Source organism: Juglans regia, chromosome 15 (genome assembly GCF_001411555.2).
Source record: "Juglans regia cultivar Chandler chromosome 15, Walnut 2.0, whole genome shotgun sequence".
In the NCBI taxonomy this organism is placed as follows: domain Eukaryota; kingdom Viridiplantae; phylum Streptophyta; class Magnoliopsida; order Fagales; family Juglandaceae; genus Juglans; species Juglans regia.
The window spans coordinates 7,853,238-7,874,090 of NC_049915.1; the positions used below are offsets into that span (position 1 = coordinate 7,853,238).

The following is a 20,853-nucleotide window of genomic DNA, read 5'->3' on the forward strand; positions in this document are numbered from 1 at the left end:
AGATGTTAGCATATTTACTACCTTAATTATATTAGTATCTTGCCTAATATTATATGAATATTATGGTGTTATTTTGTAAATATCTTAGATAAGAATATTTTGTATTTATGTATTTGTAATATTTCATATATTGCATAGGCCTTATTACACTATAAATAAGCCACCCTTAATATATTGCATAGGCCTTATTACACTGTAAATAAGCCACCCTTATACATTTGTAATACATATTGAATATAAAAAGTTTTTTCTTATATAGTTTCCTATATGGGAGAAATGATTATGGGTGACCGGATCTGTTTGAAATTCGAATATTAACAACATAAGAATGTTGACATTGGATTGCCTACGTTTCTAGCTAAATTTTAGCTAAAAATGCATATTGGCTATTTTAGTTAATCTAGACTATCTAGTTACTATACATCCACATTGGATTACCTATAAATGGGAGGTTTAATACATGTATTTACAACGCAGATGGAGCTGTGCCTTGATGGCCAAAAGAAACACTCAAAGTAGTAATTAAATTTAGATTCAAGGGGCTTTATGATATCAATATGATAAATGTTTTAGCCATAAAGGAATTTCACAAAATTAAACACACTAATTAACGTGGCTTGATGTGGTAAGTTAGATTAAGCGAAAAATAAAATAAAATTTTCTATCATATCTTAGAAGGAGGATAGTTACAAAGATTATGAAAAATATTTATTTTTTAAGAATTAAGCAAACTAAATAAATCATAATCATTACTTTCAAGTTTAAATGAATAACATATATGATTACATGCTTAAGACCATAAATATTAAATTAGGAGGAGTATCTTTTGTATATTTTTATTGGCTACTAATCCTATAAAGATATGAATGCCATATTTTATAATCCGTTTTTGAGAGTTACATGACAACTGCTCAATTGGATTAGTATGACTAAAGAAGATTATTTATATTATATATTATAACATTTTCTACAAAAAAAAAATAAATTGGGTTTTCATAAATATATAATTTTGAAGCAATAATTTTATTATTATTGAGTCACATCCACCAACTTTGAATTAAATGAGCATGAATTTGGTGATTTAAGATTGAAACAATTTAAAAGAAGACTATTTATATTATATATTATAACCTTTAAAATAATGGGACTTAAATTCTATTAAAATTTGTGGATCAAACAGACTCTTATATAATGTTTCAAAGGAAGTCTCAAGCCATATATGGTCTGTATTCTAAAAAGATTTGTCAATAGTATAATTGATGCTTCAATGAACTATTATAAAAAGTAAGAGTTTTTTCCTCATAAATTGTAGGTGACACAATTCAAGTTCACACTTCTAATTGTAATAGATTCTGATACAATTTGTAACACCCTAAAAAAAAGCCTAAGTTACATCTAACCTATACTCCATATATATCATCAATATTATGTTATCTATTGTTAGGGCGATTATTTTCGTTCTGCTAGGGTTTTATTGAGGGATTTCGCTTGGGTCTTTTGCGGTCATGGTCGCGCCGCCTCCGGTCGGCTCTGTTGCCGGAGGGTTGAGGGGAGGTGGGGAAAGTGATCTGATTGCAGGGGGTGGTTCAGGAGAGGCTTTGATTGGAGGACGATCGTTTGCTTAAGCTTTGAAGAGGCCAATTCCAGCGACGAAGTTCAAAATACCTATACGGAAACCGGAATTGATTAATGGGGAGTTGGGTTTTGTTTTTATGGAGGTGGAGATGGAAAGGGCTGCCAAGGATTTGAAGTTTGCATTGGTGCTGAAATTCCTCTTTGCAAGGCCGTCTATTGACGTTCTTCGGAGGCAGATTATTCAATCTTGGGGTTTATCTGAGGTTCCAATGATTAGTTTTATGGATAACTATCATGTGTTGTTGCATTTGGCAAATGAAAAAGACTACGTTCATGCGTGGGCAAGAGAAGGACGTTTGGTGGCTGGGTGTCAGTTTAGACTGTTTAACTGGTCCGTGAATTTTGATGTAAACAAGGAGCCATCGATTGTACCACAATGGATATATTTGCAAGGTTTGCCTTTACAGTTATATAGATTGGATTGTTTACAGAGTTTTGCAAACAGATTTGGTAAATTTTTGGGTACGGATAATGCCACTTTATATCGCACAAGAGCCACTGGTGCTAGATTGTGTGTTGAGGTAGATTTGCAAAAGGACCCTATTGAGGGTTTTCCATTGGTTGTAGGACAAAAACAGAGTTGGCAAAAGGTAATATATGAGAAGAGGGGTTTCTATTGTAAGAAATGTTGTAGGCAAGGACATACAAAAGTGGTTTGCCGTGTTGGAGTAATGGTTAAAAGGAAGGAAGGGGTGAGGAAGGAGGGAGAAGGGTTAGTTTGGAAAGAAGTGGGTAGAAAAGAAATTGAGGTAGTGGAAGAGGAGGGCCAGGTTTTGCGAATTCAGGGGCAGGGGGAGGTGGAGACACCGAATGAGGAGGTGCAAGGTTCATTGATTTTGAGTGAAAAAAATAAAGAAGTAGTTACTGTGGTTAGTGAGGAAAATAATTTTATAAGGGAGGAAGAAAATTTGGGGTTGAAAAATTCTGAAGAGGAAGTCGAATGTGGTAATGAACCTGGTTCAGGGTTTCTAAGTGTGCAGGTTGAGGTGGGAGGTTGTTCTAGATTGGTTCAGGAAAATGGAGATGCTAAAAGTATGGAAAGAGGGGAGGTTCTCATGGAGGATGTGATGGAGATGGAGGGGGAAGAGGAGGGTGAGGTGGAAAAAATTAATGATGAGGTGTTATCTGAGGGAGATGTGGAGGTGGGTATGGATCATCAAAAAGATTACTGTTCAGATCCAGGTATAGTGCAGGTGGGTGTATTGGAAGGAAGTAACAAGCTAGATGTGCTAGTGAGAAAATCTAAGAGGGCGAAGGCTCTGCCTCAAAAATTGAAAATATGATTGATAATGTTATGTATTGGAATGTTAGAGGGTTGGGTACATCAAAGAAAAGATTAAAGCAAATGGTGAAAGAGTATAAAGTTTCTATGTTGGCTGTTGCATAAGCTTTTCAAGATGTGGAGAGGTTAAGAAGGTGGACGGGGTATTTGCAATTTACAAATTTTTGTGCTAATGTGGTGGACGGTGGAAAGTTATGGCTGTTCTGGAAAGATGAGATGCAGGTAGATGTTGTGGGGAGTTCAAATCAATGCTTGACAATCTTATTAACAGAGCATAGAAGCTCTTTGCTTCTTACCTTTGTTTATGCTAAATGTTCACCAATTGAGAGGAGGGAGTTGTGGGAACAGAATCAAGGAATTTCCAGTTTTGAGGTACCGTGGATAGTTATGGGAGATTTTAATGTAATTCGATCGGATGCTAAAAGGGTGGGAGGAAGACCTCGATTGGGTTCCTCTATGGCTGATTTTAATGGATGTATTGATGGCTGCAGGTTGTTGGAGCTGAGATTAGAAGGAGGAAATTTTTCTTGGTGTAATGGACACCAAGGTTTAGCGAGATGTTGGGCAAAGCTGGATAGGGTGCTGATTAACAATATTTTTGCTGACAAATACAGTGAAGCTAAGGCATCCTTGTTGAAAAGAAATACGTCAGATCATTCTCCGATTCTTCTAAAACTGGTTGCAAATATGGAGAGGTATGGTCCTGTGCCATTTAGATTTCAGAACATGTGGACGTCACATGTCGATTTTTTGAATGTGGTTGGTGGTTCCTGGAATGAACATATAGTGGCTGATTCAGGTTTGTGTACTCTGGTGGGTAAATTGAAGCGATTGAAACAAAGGCTTAGGGTGTGGAATTAACAGACCTTTGGTCGTCTTGGTGGTATTATCCAAGAGTTGGAGGAAAGGGTGGAAAGATATGAGATTTTACTTCAAGCTGAGTATTCTGAAGCAGTTGAAAAGGAGTTTCTTATTTCTAAGGCTGAATTGGAGTTATGGTATAAAAGGGAAGAGAAAAGATTAGCGCAGCAAGCTAAAATAAAATGGTTATCTGATGGTGACCAAAACTCCAAATTCTTCCATGCGGTGGTGGCACAAAGAAGACAGAACTCATGTGTGAGATCCATGACGTTGCCTGATGGGTCGATATTGGAAAATATGGAAATGGTTCATAATAGTGCTGTTAATTATTTTGAACAGTTTTTAGGTCAGGATAATTCGGTGCAGAGGCCAAATTTGAGTAGTATTATTCAGCCAGTGATTTTTGAGGTTTCTAAAACAAAGCTGAAGGAGGAACCGACTAAGGAGGAGGTATATGAAGCTGTTTCTTCTATTTCAGTGGACAGCAGTCCGGGCCCGGATGGTTTTGGGTCAGCTTTCTATATTACCTGTTGGGAGATTGTTAAAGAAGATGTGATGGCAGCGGTGCCTGAATTCTTTAAAGGTGAGCTGTTGCCTCAGTTCTTTTGTTCTTCATATATTGTTCTTATTCCAAAGGTAAAGGAACCTCAATTTTTTGATTAGTTTCGGCCGATAAGTCTTTGCAATGTCATATACAAAATTTTCTCTAAAATACTGGTGGGTAAGCTATCCTTGGTGATTAATGATTTAATATCACCTGAGCAAGGAGCTTTTGTGAAAGGTAGGAGTATTTTTGAAAATGTAACGCTTACTCAAGAGATGTTGAAACTTTTACATAGACGGGTGAGGGTTGGCAATATTATGTTAAAAAATGACATGAGTAAAGCATATGATAGAGTGGAGTGGAGGGTGGTAGATCAGATTTTGCATACTTTTGGCTTTCCAGAGTGCTTCTGTAAGTTGATTCAGAACTGCATTGCTACTCCTTGGTTTTCTGTTATGATGCATGGTACTTATAGGGGTTTTCTCAAGTCTAAAAGGGGATTGAGGCAGGGGGATCCGTTGTCTCCATATCTTTTTATTATCATGGAAGAAATTCTTTCTAGATTAATTAACAAGAAGATGCAAGAGAAGCGTATTTTACCGTTTGCACATCCGACTGGTGCTCCTATTATTTCTCATTTATTGTATGCAGACGATATCGTTATTTTTGCAAATGCTTGCAAAACATCTGTTAGAAATTTAATGGAGGTGCTAAGAGAGTATGAAAGCTAGACTGGTCAAAGGGTGAATAAGGATAAATCAGCTATTTTTTTCTCAAAGAAGTTGGGGGCTCAAAGGAAGGGGGAGTTGCTGTCGGAGACTGGCTGTATCGAAGGTAAGTTTCCTTTTACTTACTTAGGCGTGCCGATAGTGGATGGTAAATTGAAGTGTTGTCATTTTGAACCTTTGATTCAAAAAATAGGTAAGAAAATTGAGGGTTGGAAAAGTAAACTTTTGTCTCAAGGAGGCCGTTTAGTGTTGTTGAGACATGTGCTTTCGAGTATGACATTGCATTTGTTAGCAGTGTTAAATGCACCTATGTTGGTTATAAAAAAGATACAGAGTATGTTTGCCACTTTTTTCTGGGGAGTAAATGAGGGGAAAGGAAAAATGAAATGGAAGGCTTGGAGGAAATTATGTATGCCTGTGGAGGAGGGGGGTATAGGTGTTAGGGACATTTCAGAAGTTCAAAGGTCTTTATTTATGAAGTTTGGTTGACAGTTATTGTGACGCCCCCAAATTCCGCTTGGGATCGGACGGACATTTGAAGAGTCGAGACATGCAACACAAGGTTACCTACCCCCGTTCATGACATATAAGATGCAATATTCCTAACATGCATCTAGCATTATGCAATATTCGCAGAGGATAATTTTTTTTTTTCCTTTAGCAATACTATGCACCAAACCGAAATATCTCAAATACTTAAAACATACTTCATACATAATGACCTACTAAACAACTGAGATCACAACAGTTATTAACTCAGAATTCATTATGGGTGAGATTTTTAAAGCAAAATATGTAAAAGGGGGGAATCTTGCTCTTTGTAAGGCAAGTGGATCAGTCTCTTCTTTTTGGAGGAAAATACTGCAGTGTGTGCCTGAGTTATTGAGCAAATCAAAGTGGAAGGTTAGAGAAGGAGAAGTAAGATTGTGGTATGATAAGTTTTTGGATTCAGGTCCTTTGTTTTCAGAAATTCCAGTAGGTGAATTTTCTAATATAAGATTAAAAGAGTTGGTTATTAATAGTTCGTGAGATGTGGAAAATCTTCAAAGGCTATTGGGTTGTATTAAAGCTGAGGAAGTTATGGAAAGAATTGGTTCTCTTAGTAGCTCATCGGATATTCTCTTATGGCTTCCCGAAAAAAATGGTTATTTTAATACAAAATCTGCATGGGATCAGATTCAAAGCAACAAGGTTTGAATGGGCTAAGTGGGTGTGGAACAAATGGTTGCCTAAGAAAATGGCTATATGTATGTGGAAAGCAGCCTTTGAGTGTTTAGGTGTGGACGAAAATGTGAGAAGGGTGGGGGTGTCTCTTGCATCTGCATGTGATTGCTGCCAGTTGAGAAAAACAGAAGATCTGGAGCATGTCTTGAATAAAGGAGAGTTTGCTGCTGAGGTATGGAGGAAAGTTTCGGTGGAAGTAGGGGTACCATTTATTAGACACCAAAGTTGGAAAGAAAGAGTTCAGATGTGGTTCAATAGGGCATCTAGATTCTCTCAATTGGGGATTTTGATGGGGTTGATTCCTTGCTTGGTAGTGTGGAGGTTGTGGAGAAGGAGATGTGTGGCGAGAATGGAAGGGAAAGTGGAGAGTAGTGTAGATGTTTGGCTGTCCATTAAACACTGGGTGGGGGTGCTGAGCCAAAATATAGCTACTGTGAAACATTTGAATGAGGTTGATGTTCGGGTATTGCATAATTTGGAAGTGAAGATTGCTGAAACAAAAAGAAAAACTGTGGAAGTAGTGCGTTGGATAAAACCGAGGCAGGGGCGTGTGAAACTCAATGTGGATGGGAGTAGCTTGGGGAATCCAGGGCCGGCGGGTGGAGGTGGAATCCTTAGAGACTGTACAGGTTTGCTTATCTTTGGTTGTTCTGAATATTTTGGTTCTTGTTCTAATAATGAAGCTGAATTGAGAGTGGTGATGGAAGGAATAAAGTTTTGTAAACAAATGGGCTATTTTAGAATAGACATTGAATGTGATTCGAAGATTGTAGTGGATTGGATTAGATCTCGTAAATGCTCTTTATGGTATTTGTGGGACTTTTGGGAGGAGTTGAATGGCTTATTAGTGGGAGTAGAATTTTCTATAAATCATTTGTATAGGGAAGGTAATATAGTGGCAGATGCGTTGGCTAGACAGGGTGCCATGGGGAGGAATAATTTGTTTACAAATAATGTTCAGCTTCCTAGAGTTATCAAAGGGTTGTATAGATTGGATAAAATGGGTACGGCCTATATTAGGCATGGTTAACTGGTTTATTTTTTGATGTTAGTGGGTAGTGATTTTGTTTTATTTCGTTGGTTGGGTTGATGGTTGGGATTTTGTTCATGGTTATTTGTAATTATCAAGTATTTTTTGTTACTAAGGTTTTCCTCAGCCATAAGTAAGGGTTGATTAATAAAATTGAGACGGAATTGCTATATGGGTGGCTACCGGCTCTTCATAAAAAAAAAAAAAAAAGGAAAAAAGTCTTGTTTGAACAATTATAAAGAATAAAAGCTTCTCCCTCTTAAATAATATGGGATCACATATATTACCAACACTTACAAATCAATATATGGTATCACACCCTTAGTGCACGGTGTTCCACAAAGCTTCGACCGATAATTTTGAGAAATCTCCATTTCCACGAGTGCAACTTTGAAGTTGGGGAACAGGAAGCAATAGAATAGACTTTTGAAATTCCAATACATAACTAGGGAGGATGTGGGCAATAAAAATGTTCCACGAAAAAGGATAAGGCCCATCCAAAAGAGCTCATTTTTCCTAATTTCAGGGACAAGAAGACAGACAAAGAAAACTGTAAGTGCACGAGCGCACCTGCTTCTCTAAGCTCGCCCTAATCACCGGAGTCACTATCTCTTTTTTCCCATTCATTTTCCCGTTACTTTCGGCCCTTACCACCGATTTCCTTGATGGCCCTTTTCCTGCAATATCCTCCAGATCAACAATCTCCGCACTGCCTTCACGACCCTCATCCCCAACCGACCTACCAAAACTCTCAACATCACTCACCCACAACTAAGGCCTCAGTCTCATAACACAACCGTACCATTATCTAAGACGCCAACCTTCAAAAGATGACACGGTTTGGGTCACTTTGGCACTCAAAAGAGAGTGGGACCGTGCACTTTGTTATCCAACTAGACTTTTTTATTCTTTATGGGCCTCATGCGTAATGTGTGGGGGCCGAACAGAGCACATCACTTTTCGCTTCAAATGTATGGGCTCCGTCAAAGGAGATAACATTGAGGCCCAACTAAATGAATTAGTTTTGAGAAATAGATAATACTATTTATCAATTTATAATTTTTTAACTATCATTCTTTTACTGTCTCGTAGAAAATTATTTTTTACTTTTCACCTGACAATGATGTTCAAATAATCTTTTTATAATCACTCTCGCAACCAACTAATATAATAAAGATCACTTCATAAAAAATTATTAAAATGTTTTAGTTGAACTTCAAATTTTACATAACCATCATTAAAGAAGACTACGGAAGGAAGACTATACATAATTTGGAATTTCAATCTCATTACTTTCAAATTTAAATGACTAACAAATATATTGGAATTCCAATACATAATGGGTGATTGAGCATGATTTGTCACTACAAAGGAGTTTTTCGGTGTGCAAAGACCAACCTGTCTTGAAAGCTAAGGAACATTTTGGTTGGAACTCACCTCCAGCAGGGATATTAAAGTTAAATGTAGATGGTGCTATGTTTTGGGATCCTCATTGGGTAGGGATTGGGGTGGTGCTTCGAGATGAGAGGGGGGATATCCTCATGGCAGCTAGTATATTGGAACCAGCAGTTGATGAGCCTGAGTCGATAGAATTATTTGCTATAGTCCGTGGCCTGCAACTGTGTGCAACAATGGGGATTCCTAAACTTATGGTAGAGAGTGATTGCTTACTCATGGTGAATGAATTGCAAGTTGTAGAGGCTTTAGAGCTGTGTATGGCATACTATTGAGTGAAGCCAGGAAAAGTATGACATTTTTTGAAGATTGTTCTATCCAACATGTAAACCGCCTGTGTAACACTCGGACCCAAAATTTATATAGTTGGATTATGGATTTTATTTATTTATTTGAGTTTGATATTTTAGGTTTTTATATTACGGACTTGAGTAGTGATTTTCTTTTTTTTGGAGATCTTGGCCATTTATTTTAATCTTGGAAAAAACTTTTGGTTTATGAACAGTTCCTCACCCGCACGACTCTTTTCCATCCGCATGCACGTTTCCCTCATTTTTTCTCTAGGGTTTTTTTCCGTTGCCTACATATATACTTGTACTCCTCTCCTGAAAAGTAGTAGCCGCACCACCTCTGCCTTCAGTCCCAAGCTCCTCTCGGGTTTTCCTTGTAGCCGTAAGTGGTAGTTCCTCCGTAAGTTACCAGTTGTCATCGCAGCCATGCACCACCGAGAACCAACACCTCATAGTCGCAGCAAAAAATTGTTGCGTTGGGGATGTTCATCTTTCGGGCGACCTCAGCAACCTTAAGCCACGACCCACGCCGTCCCAGCATCACCGCAGCCCAGCCTGGTCCTCATCCACCCGGAAAACACCCTGCCAACCTACAGGAAGCCTCTGCCTTCCTACTCCGCGTAGTGTGAACTACATTGCATGCCGCATGAAGCCATCGTAGCCACCGTGACCCACTCAACCACCAACCCCGTAAGATAGCCACTGCAGAACACTCCTCCGCCTTGGTCTCGTAGAACCACCCCAAGCCGTGCAACACCCAATCACTGACCAAGCCCGTAGCGCAACATGGGTTGATTCTCTGTGACGCCACTGCCCTGCCACCCGAACTCATTGACAGCAACTCCTCTGTGCAACAGCGCACCACCCTCTAGCCATCCTCACCACCACGGAAAGCCAACCACCATCGCCAGCCGTTGAAGGAGGAACACATGACATACTCTGTTTTAGCTCCCGAAAACAGAGCATCAACAGCTCAGTGTTTTTCTCTTCTGGAGCCACCATGCGTCGCCACCGTACAAACCTCTCTTCTTCTCGGTATTATCTTCTTCCTCATGCCGTGATCACTCTCTCTCTCCGTTCTCCCATCACTTTTTCTTTTGCTTATCACCCTCTCACTCCCTCTCGGTTGCCCTCTCTCTTTCTTTCTTTCGTGCTCAACCCAACTCGACGACCTCTCCGCCGCACTCCTGCTCCTCAGCCGCGCCACTGCATTCCCTCCAGCCAACTCCGTCACGCCTCACCCTCGACGCGTGCCTCGGTTTCCCTTAGGTAAGTTCCTGCCGCCGCATGTGTTAATCCCGTGTGTTTGTTTGTTTGGTTTATGCTTATAAGTTATATATACGTACTTTATATATAGATTATATATATGCAAAGTTTTAACCTACGTTGGGTACTTACTAGTTTTGACCTAATATATATATATCTATATCTATATATATGGAAGGTAAGTTTAACCTAATATTTTCGGGTGAGAAGTTTTATTTTTTGGGGTTTATGTTTAAATGAGTTTTGCTTTAAGTTTCAATAAATATTATATTTGTATTTTAATAATATTTTTAATTAGAGGAAGTAAACCTATTTTTTTTTTTTAAGAGATGAGTTTTTCATGACTTATTTTATAGAAATTTTTTTGTAACCAATGTATTCTTTTTATTTATAAAATGTTGCTGGTATTTTAAATATTTTGAATAATAATATTTATTGAGTTTTATATTTATTTTAATACTTGTTTGATTAAATTCTTATTCGGTGCGAATTCGTTTAAGTGGATATTGATGGTTTTTGGAAAATGAGAGTATTTTGGGAATTATGTGAATTTTAGGTTTTGAGGAATTAAATAGGTTATTTTAGAAGTATAGGATTAAATATCGAAATAAGTGATTGATTGGAAATTTACGGGAAATACTTGATTATTTTATAGGTGAAGATTGTTAATTGTTCGACATTTTGAGGAAAATTCTGAAAAGTTGAGAAGTCCAGGTAAGTAGGATTCCTATGCTAGACTTTGCATTAAAATAAAATGAGTTGAGGTTATTTTTGGAAACTATACAATTTGATCTTTTAAAAGAATTTTGAACCACCTCAGTAATTTGTTCTGCATTACTCATGAGATTCTGTTTAAGAAGAAAATATTTTCTATCATGACTGGTGTAGACATAAGCTTGTTTTTGACATTCTGTTTCTGAACTTTGAAAAAGAGAGCGAATATGAAATTTGTGCATAAATTATGTTGTGATATGATTTTGTTCTGTTCTGAAGATTTTGTTCAGTACTCTGTTTGGATAAGACGTGATTTCTGAAAACCTTTGGCATGACTCTCTGATTCTGAATTTGATTCTGTTTCCACTCTGTTCAGTTACGGCCCTACCACGGGCTATAATAGTGGCATACGGCCCAACCACGGGTAATAATAGTGGATACGGCCCAACCACGGGTAATAATAGTGGATATGGCCCTGCCACGGGTTATAGTAGTGGTATCTATTTTGAGTGCACACCTTGGTGACAGAGTGATTTATGTTCTGCTTGGCTATCCGCAGATGCACAACCCTACCATGGGGATTATACATGGCCTCTGTTCTGATATGATGTTCAGATGATGATGATGATCATTTATGCTATGCCAAAGAATATTTTTTAATGAAATTATTTCTAAATCTTCGCTCTGATATTTTGATAACATGTTTTGCTTCCGCAATCTGAAATGAAAATGTTTTGTTCTGCATTTTGATTTCTGTAAATGCTCATGTTTACACACTGGTATATGTTCTCTGCTTACTGAGTTGTTGATAACTCACCCCTTATCTCTATATATTTTTCAGATGATTTTGAATAGTCCAACTAAGGATCAGGATTATGGAGCATCGGTGAGATGATTATTTAAGCATAGTGGTTTACTCATAGAAGATTTCTGAGAAGTGGCAGATTTTATTGAGAGATTCTGTAATATTCTGATGACTTTATATTTTAGAGTCTATAAATACATTAATGAATTTTGAGTTTTAAATTATAGGGAGTAACTCTTCGTCCATGCGGGACCGGGGCGTTACAACCTGGGTAATGAAGTTGTTCATAAACTTGCTAGGTTTGCTTGTAATGTTGATAGTTTAATGATATAGTGTGATTGTATTCCAGACTTTATTTCTTAAGCCACATGTTTTGATAAATGTCTATAATTTCTTTTATTAATGAGAAGGTCATGATGTCTTGTTAAAAAAAAAAGAAAAAAGAAAAAGAGGGTTGTCAAAATAGTTGAAAATTGTACGGGTATCGGTACTTTTTTCACTTATATGTTAATTATTTGATATTTTATAAAGGGATGATGAAAATATGATAACTAATAAAAAGATGATGAATAACACTTTTCTTTTAAAATTATTGAAATCTTTTATTTGAATTTCAAATTTTACATAGCTGTCCTTCATTTAAAATGTAGTCGTAAAAGGAGTTGAGATTTGAATGTATATCATTACCCTTTTACTTATTTGCCAAACATTTAATATTGCTTAATTTAAAAATGCAATGAATATTATTTTCTTTTAAGAATTACACGATATAAGTTTCTTTAAATGTCCGCTCATTACTTTCAAATTTAAATGACTAACAAATATGATTATATACTAAGATGATAAATATTAGATCAGCAGGAGTGGTACTCTTTAATTCTCTACGTGTATTGAATTATTCAATATAAAGAGTACTCTTCCAAGAGTTACACAAGTGCTCAATTGGATGGGTATGATTAAAGAAGACAATTTTTTATGTTTTTAATTGGTTAATTCTCAAACTTTCTCTCTCTTTTAATATTTATTTTTCTCTCTTTTTTCTGAATAAGTTAAAATTAATTAAAATTAACAATATGGTAAGAGGGGATGGGGGATCTCAACATAGAAAATTAAATCTATTCAACATCTATTTTCTCATCATCCTCTCATAATTCCTTAATATGGTATTATATAATAGGTTCAAAAATTAAATATAATAAATAATTTTCAATCATCTACTGCCACCTCATAGGATGATAAAAGGATAATGAGTAGCATTACTCCTTAAGCTCTTTTGAGACTGATTGTAAGATTGGACGTCTGTTCGATTTATCTTTTTTGCAGATTCCCTCCCATACATCTTCACGTACATGTTACTACTCTCACTATCTCCAATTACGGCATTATGGATTGGGCAATGCGTCTTTTCCTTGTGTTCAAATTTTAGTCTCTCATGATCATCCAGGCCGTACATTTTGAGTCTTTTGATTAATGTGTTTGAGTTAATACGAATTGGCTGTGAATTACTTCTTAATGCTCAAGATGGTAGAAACAAATTCAAAGGCTATGGCTTTGTAGCAAATGGAACATCTGGTGCTACATGAATTGCACAGATCCATGGTGCTACGACTTTTATAAAAATAATTTATGATGGGGCTACCGGTCTCTATGATAAATGGTTCAGACTTAATATTATTCCTGATGTAGATAAAGGGATGGCTTTATGCAAGCTTGTAACGACCCGATCTTGTATTTAGAAATAAAATTACAGATAAAATTTTTTTTATGAGTTAAAGCAAATTATCAGATGAATTTTTTTTTTTTTAAACCTAGAGTTAAGTCTCCATTATTATTATTATTATTATTATTATTTTTCCCTCCAAGCACGTGTGTGTTAGAGTCCACACACTATTCCTATTCTTATTTCCTCTTCATAATAAAACTCCTAGCTACCAGTTTTCGATTCTCTAAAATTCAAACACTCACAAAATCTAATCCACTTCCATGAACATACGTTTCTTCTCCTTCTTCACTAGGGTTTTCTTTGGTCTATATATAGAGCTAGGCTCATTACGTCCAACCGGAGCCAATTTCTTTCCAGCGTGAACAACCACACTCAGCCCCTCTAAACACAGCAAACTCACGATATCCCCACGCAAACCCAGACAACAAGCCCTCGTCGCTGCCCTCCACCACTGTCGCTCAGCCAAGCCTTCACTTGCGCCATCCCACTGCAACCCCTTCCAGTTGCTCAGCCACCGTGTGATAGCCACTGCACACGCACGTCAACAACTTACGGCACCCGTGTTTTCCACACCCAAAAACAGAGCACTAAGCTCTCCGACCGTGATCCACAGCCCAGCCACCCTCAGCAATAGAACACGCTGACGCCACCACTGGCCACCATAGAATACATCGGACCACCCTCAGCCGCCAAGGCACGCCGTAGCAGCCACGGACGCACCACTGTTTTTGCATGTCTGAAACAGAGCATGCAGTCACCTTCTACACGGTAGCCACCTCAAGAGGCGCCGAACCGCTCTCCGACGACACAGAAACCGCCGACCAGCACAACCCAGTGGCACCCACTCCGTCCCGGTAAGCCACGACCGTCGTCCTCCCCCTCTTTCTCTCGGTTGTTTTCGATTTGACAGAAGTCCTTCTCTTTCATCCCGTAAACTCTCCCTCTCTCATAACTCTCTCTCTCTCTCTCTCTCTCTCTCTCTCTCTCTCTCTCTCTCTCTCACAGCTTTGCCGCCTCACTCGCCACCCTCTCCTCAGCCTCCGCTTCGTCGCGTGTTTCCTCTCTTGGTAAGGATATCGCACGGCTTAGACTTCCCCTCAAGAAAGAAATGAATTCTTAAGTTTCTGTTGGTTTCAATTACAGAAGGGTAGATTCTTTTTAATTACATTTTTGTCCCTTAGTTATACACCGAACAACATACGTATTGAACTTATAGTTTATATTGAGCTTTAATTTTATTTTTTACGTGGACTCTTATTTACGGGCTTTAAATCTTTTTGTTACAAAGATTAACAGTTTACAATAATTCAGTATTAGGAGGATTCTAGGTTTAGAAAATATATGATATTTTTTTTATGGTTTAGATTTTCAATAAAATCTCTTGTTTAATTAGAAATTTATGTAAATTACATGTTTATTTTTATAGATGACCGATTTCGTGCCGATAATAGTGGTTTAGCGTTGCAAGGTATGTAGCATGATCATACCGTTACACGTATATACGGTAAATGGCATGTCTTTTATAAAAATATTTTACATGTATGCCCTTCTTTGGAAGCTCCTCTTTACGTAACCAGTCATGATATATTTATGAAAATCCATGATTTTATGTGAAAGATTATTCATAAAATTATTTACGAAATGCATGATTTTATGTGAGAGTTATTTCATAGAATTATTTATGAAATGTATGATTTTATGTGAGTTATTTCATAGAATAATTTATAAACTGAACGATTTTATGTTAGAGTTATTTCATAGAATAATTTTTAAAATGTATGATTTTATGTGAGTTACTTCATAGAATAATTTATAAAATGAACGATTTTATGTGAGAGTTATTTCATAGAATTATTTATAAAATGTATGATTTTATGTGAGTTATTTCATATAATTATTTATGAAATGCATGATTTTATGTGAGAGTTAGTTCATGAAATTATTTATGAAATGCATGAATTTATGTGAGGAAACATATATCACGACATTTATAAATAAAAATGCGATTTTATTTGAAATCTATGATATGATATGACAAGTACGCATGTGATTTCTTTTGAAATCTATGAAATGACAAGTATGCAAGTATGATTTGATAAAATATGTAACGGCCTATGTTATGATATGAAAACAGTACCTATGTTATGGGTATATTGCATTGCCAGGTCGTGTATGCTGGTAGTGCACCCAGGAAGACAGGTCGTGTATGCTGGTAGTGCACCCAGTATTGTCTTCCTTATGTATGGATTCCACAACCCGCGGCCACGGGCGGAATCAGAATTTATTTAGATTCGCTAACCCTAACTCATGGGGGTCAACAGTGGGTAACGGTCTATGACAAGTGAAAGATAAGTTAATGTTCATGTTCATGTTATTTATGAATGTATTTATGAATATGCAAGCTTTTTAAGAAACCTTATGTTTATTATGTTTACTGTATGATGTGTTGCTTATTGAGTATTCGACTCATTTAGTTTGTTTTTATGTTTTTAAACCACCCCAGGTGATGACATTTATGAAGATGAGACTGCAGGACAGAACTGACCCAGGGAGGCGAGGTAGAGGCCTAGACAGATTATGCTATGATTATTTTTATGGTTCTAAGTTTTAAATAAATTATTTTGATAAGCACATGAGACTTCCGTATTTTTCATAATAGCTTCTGCAGACCTTATTTTGGATTTTCAGTATTTATTGAAGTTTGTTATTTTATGGAAATCTTTCGCATCTGGTGTATTGTTAAAAAGAAAAAGTTTTAAGTTCAAGTTTAGTAGTAGCACACTGGCTCCTCGAAAATTCTAAAATGTCTTTTGGGGAACGGGGTGTTACAAAGCTGGCCTAACATCCATCTAGAACCTTTGTTTTGCAAGAAGTATACTGAGATGATATGTAAATTGGTGTCAAATATCTATGATATACTTATAACTTTTTTACAACTCATTTTAAATCAAGTACCAATGTAATTGTGTCACTTCATTAAAAAATAATTTCAATTTTACATTATTACCATTCATCTTAATTTCAACTATAGATGGATTCACCTAAGTCCCTCTCATGGGTTCTTATCTCTTGTATGTGTTTATAGTGTGCCAGATGATTCGAGTAACTACAAGGAATCGAGCTAGAAATGGATCAAACTTTACATAAGGTATTAGCTAAATTAATCACTAAAGGAAAAAAAAAATACTCCAAGAAATGCTCCAAGAAATGTTGCGGCCTTCTTGAAAACTCTTCTTGAGTTTTCAACTTCTGAAAGGATCTGCTTCCAGTTTCACGTAAGGCTGTATGGCAGCCGCTGAAGACGTTGGCCGACGGTTTGTGGATTTAGTCTCGATGGTCCCTCAGCCTCTTCCTGAGTTGGCTGTGTCTCACCGTGCGCCAAAATCCAAGGACAGAGAGCTCTTCTTTCAGTTCTCCAAGGAGGAGATATTTCGTTCGGCAGAACCTTTCAGGTTCTCGATAGTACTGAAGTTCCTCCGCAATTGGCCATCTTTGGATGCTATCAAAAGCTTCATTCGAAATCGATGGAGCTTGGAAGGTACTCCAGTCATTTCAACCATGAGGCGTCCGAGACATGTTTTTGTACGTATGGCCTCGGAGGACGATTGCATGAAAGCACTATCAAGGGGGGGTTTGCGATATTGACGGAATACCATATCGTGCCTTGCACTGGACACTAGATTTTAAGGAGGAGGAAGAACCATCAATTGTTCCGGTTTGGATTGTATTACCAGGTTTGCCTCCTAACTTTTATCATGAATCTTTGCTTAAAATCTTGACAGCTCCTATAGGTAGATTTATTAGGCGTGATAATCCACGCGTTGTGCGACTCGCACTGATGGTGCGCGTATCTGTGGAGATGGATGCTGCCATTGAACCTATTTCTCATTTTTGGATTGGAACGCCGGGGTTGGGATCTAGTCGTAAGCAAGATATTGTGTATGAAACTCTGCCTGCATTCTATTCTAAATGTAAAATCCAGGGGCACAACGTGCGTACTTGTCGGGCTGGGAAAAAAATACCAGAAAATAAAATTTGGGTTTGGCAACAACAAACAGTTGGTGATCAAGAATCAGAAATGGAAGAGCCTAAAGAACCAGCTATGGAGGAACCTGGGGTGGAAGACCAAACAAAGTTGGTTTAGGAGTCCAAGGTTTTAACGTTACCTATAGTTACTGCAGAACAAGAAGATGCAGAATATGTTAATTCAGAGGTTAATCTGGTAATCGAGGCCTCTGCATCTGCTTAGTTGATTGAAGAGTTGGTAGTGGATACAGAACATGGTGAGGCTGTTAATATGAAGAGTTCTGCAGAGGTGAGGCAAAATAAGGTAATATTGCAAACGGCTGCAGTGATGCGAGAGGCAGAGGAGGCTACGGAAACATTGGTTGAGGAAGTTTATATTAATGCTACGGAGGTGGAAACAGAGCATAAGGAGGAGGCCCAGAGGAAAGATGATACGTTTTGTTTGGAAGAAGGGTCATTATCGGATCTGGAGCCTGATATACATGCGGAAGTTTTTCTGCAGGACAAGGAGTATCACTCGAAAATAGAGGAAGAAACTGGGAAGGGGAAATATAGGAAAAAAAATTTGAGAAAATTAGGAGTTCTAATCGGGTGATTACTCGAGCCACAAAATTGTCTTTATGATAGGTTCTATTTTGGTGTTGAATATCAGGGGACTCGGGTCCTCTATGGAACGTTTAAAAAGTTTGCAAAGAAAGTTGAAATGTAAGATGGTAGTTTTGTTGGAGCCTTTCCAGAATTTTGTTAAAGCTCAATCTTACATGCGGGCTCTTCACTTTGATAATGTAATATCTAACGAAGAAGTTGGTGGGAAAATACGGGTCTTGTGGATGAATGATTTAACTGTACAGATTATTCGGATGACCTCACAGTTTTTGTCTTTAAGTATAGTTGAGGGTCAGTTTCAGTTTTGGGTAACTTTATTTATGCAAAGTGTAATATGATGGACAGGTGGGTTTTATGGGAGGACTTGAGGTGGAATAGTATGAATGAGGATCCTTGTTTGTTTCTTGGCAACTTTAACATTATTCGTACGAATTTGGAAAGGAGGGATGGTCGTTGTAGGCCAATAGCAGCGATGGATGATTTTAACCGATGGATCCATGAGGGTGGTTTAATTGATTTAAGTGCACAAGGTAGTAAATTTTCTTGGTGTAATGGCCATAGTGGATTAGCTAGAGTTTGGGCTAAGCTGGATCGTGTTTTATTGGATGCAAATTTAATGTCTTTGTACCCTACTACGTCTTGTTCATACTTACCAAGGACGACTTTGGATCATTGTCCTATGCTGATTGAATTTCTTAAGGATCCTTATTCCTATGGTCCTCCTCCATTTCGATTTCAGCAAATGTGGGTTGAGCATCCATAATTTATAGATTTTGTAAAGCAAGTGTGGTCTGTGCCGGTGGCTGGGACGGGGCTTGTTAATCTTGCTTGTAAGCTTAAAAAGGTTAAGGTGCCTCTTCGTGAATGGAATAAGCAGGTGTTTGGTAGGACCAATGCTCATATTGAATCTTTGGAAGTGAAGGTTGAGGGTCTTGAAGGGTGTCTGCAAAGAGAGTGGGATATAGTTGCCGAGAGGGAGCTTGTGGTGGCTTCGGCTGAGTTGTCCTCTTGGAGACGTAGGGAAGATTTCAGATTAGCTCAAATGGTTAAAATAAAATGGAACATGGAAGGTGATCGTAATTCTAAATTTTTTCATGTGTAGTTAGCTAATAAAAAACGTAAAAGAATTAAAGAAATGACTAAAAATACTAACCAGTCAAGAAGACTTCTGGATTTATCAGATTTGATTTCGTCGGTTATTGATGTAGAGGATTGTACACGTCTTTGTCATAACCCTTCATTGGATGAAGTAAAGGAGGCTCTTTCTTTGATTCCTATAAACAGTTCTCCTGGGCCAGATGGTTTTGGAGTAGGTTTTTTTAAAAATTGGAGGTGATTAAGATGGATGTCTTGGTAGCTGTCTCTGAATTTTTTATCTTTAAAAAACTTCTGAGGTTCTATTCGGCTTCTTTTATTGTGCTAATTCCGAAGACAGACGTGCCAACGGGATTTGATAAATTTAGGCCAATAAGTCTGTGTTCGGTATTCTATAAAATTTGTTCAAAAATTATAGTAAATCGTCTGGCAAGTTTTCTTCCCAAATTGATATTCCTTGAGCAATGAGCTTTTATACCTAGGAGGAATATATTAGAGAATATTAGTATTACTCGGGAAATGATTCATTCCCTGAACAAGGTTTCTCATGGAGGAAATATTATGATTAAAGTTAATATGGCTAAAGCATACGATCGAGTAGACTGGAATTTTTTGTTAGAGGTCCTTCGTTGTTTTGAATTTCCTGCTTCTTTTCGTGATTTAATTCGTGCTTGCATTTCGAATATTTGGTACTCTGTAATGCTTAATGGAACGATGAGAGGTTTTTTTCAAGGTGGTCGTGGGTTACGTCAGGGGGATCCATTATCGCCTTATCTTTTTATTATTATTCAGGAAGTCCTTTCTCGTCTTTTAAAGCAAAGTGTGGCGGCAAACAAGATTGGGCATTTCTCCCAACCTCGAGGTACTCCTCAGATTTCTCATCTTATGTACGCAGATGACATTGTGATTTTTTGAATGTGAGTAAGAAATCTGTTAGGGAACTCTTATTGGTATTTGGAAAGTATGAAGCATGGTCGGGCCAGATGATTAATAAAGAAAAAACAGCCATATTTTTCTCTTCAAAAATTTATGTTGCTCGTAAGAGAGCTCTAAAAAGATTGACAGGGTTCTCAGAAGGCTCCTTTCCCTTTAAATATCTAGGGGTTCCGATTGTATTGGGGCGTCTAAAGCATGTGCATTTGGAGGAGATGGTTAACAAAGTTTGGAAAAAAATTAGTGGCTGGAAAATGAAGCTACTCTCATCTGGTGGCCGTCTAATACTTCTTCGGCACATGCTTTCTAGTATGGCTTTACATTTATTTGCTGTTTTGCAGGTTCATCAATCTATTATTAAAGTTTTAACTCGTATGATGAGTACATTTTTATGGGGAAAGGTAAATGGTAAAGGTAAAAACAAGTGGGTGGCATGGAACAATATTTGTAAGCCAGAAAAGGAAGGGGGCCTAGGTTTGCGTAAATGAGAGGATATGCAAAGAGCATTGCATATACGGCTTGCATGGAATTTAATTCAAGGTAAATCTTTATGTGCAAATTTTTTAAAAGGAAAATATGTGGGATCTTCGCCTTGGTCTCTCATTAATACGAAAAAAGGTTCGAGATTTTGGAAAA

At 37.5% G+C, this 20,853-nt stretch overlaps 1 protein-coding gene across 1 annotated transcript; it reads left to right on the forward strand.

The window, feature by feature from the left end:
- Positions 1-1,724: 1,724 nt before the first annotated feature.
- Positions 1,725-4,441, forward strand: LOC109021358. Its single transcript, XM_019003979.2, has 3 exons — positions 1,725-2,817; positions 3,024-3,716; positions 3,813-4,441. Exons 1-3 carry the CDS (start codon positions 1,725-1,727, stop codon positions 4,439-4,441), a joined length of 2,415 nt encoding a protein of 804 aa, XP_018859524.2.
- The last annotated feature ends 16,412 nt before the right edge of the window (positions 4,442-20,853 follow it).

Coding starts and splice junctions, on each gene's coding strand:
- LOC109021358 (XM_019003979.2), top strand. CDS start 1,725: ATGGAAAGGGCTGCCAAGGATTTGAAGTTTGCATTGGTGCTGAAATTC. Junction 2,818..3,023: donor AGATTACTGTTCAGATCCAG/GTATAGTGCAGG, acceptor CTGTTGCATAAG/CTTTTCAAGATGTGGAGAGG. Junction 3,717..3,812: donor ACATATAGTGGCTGATTCAG/GTTTGTGTACTC, acceptor GTATTATCCAAG/AGTTGGAGGAAAGGGTGGAA.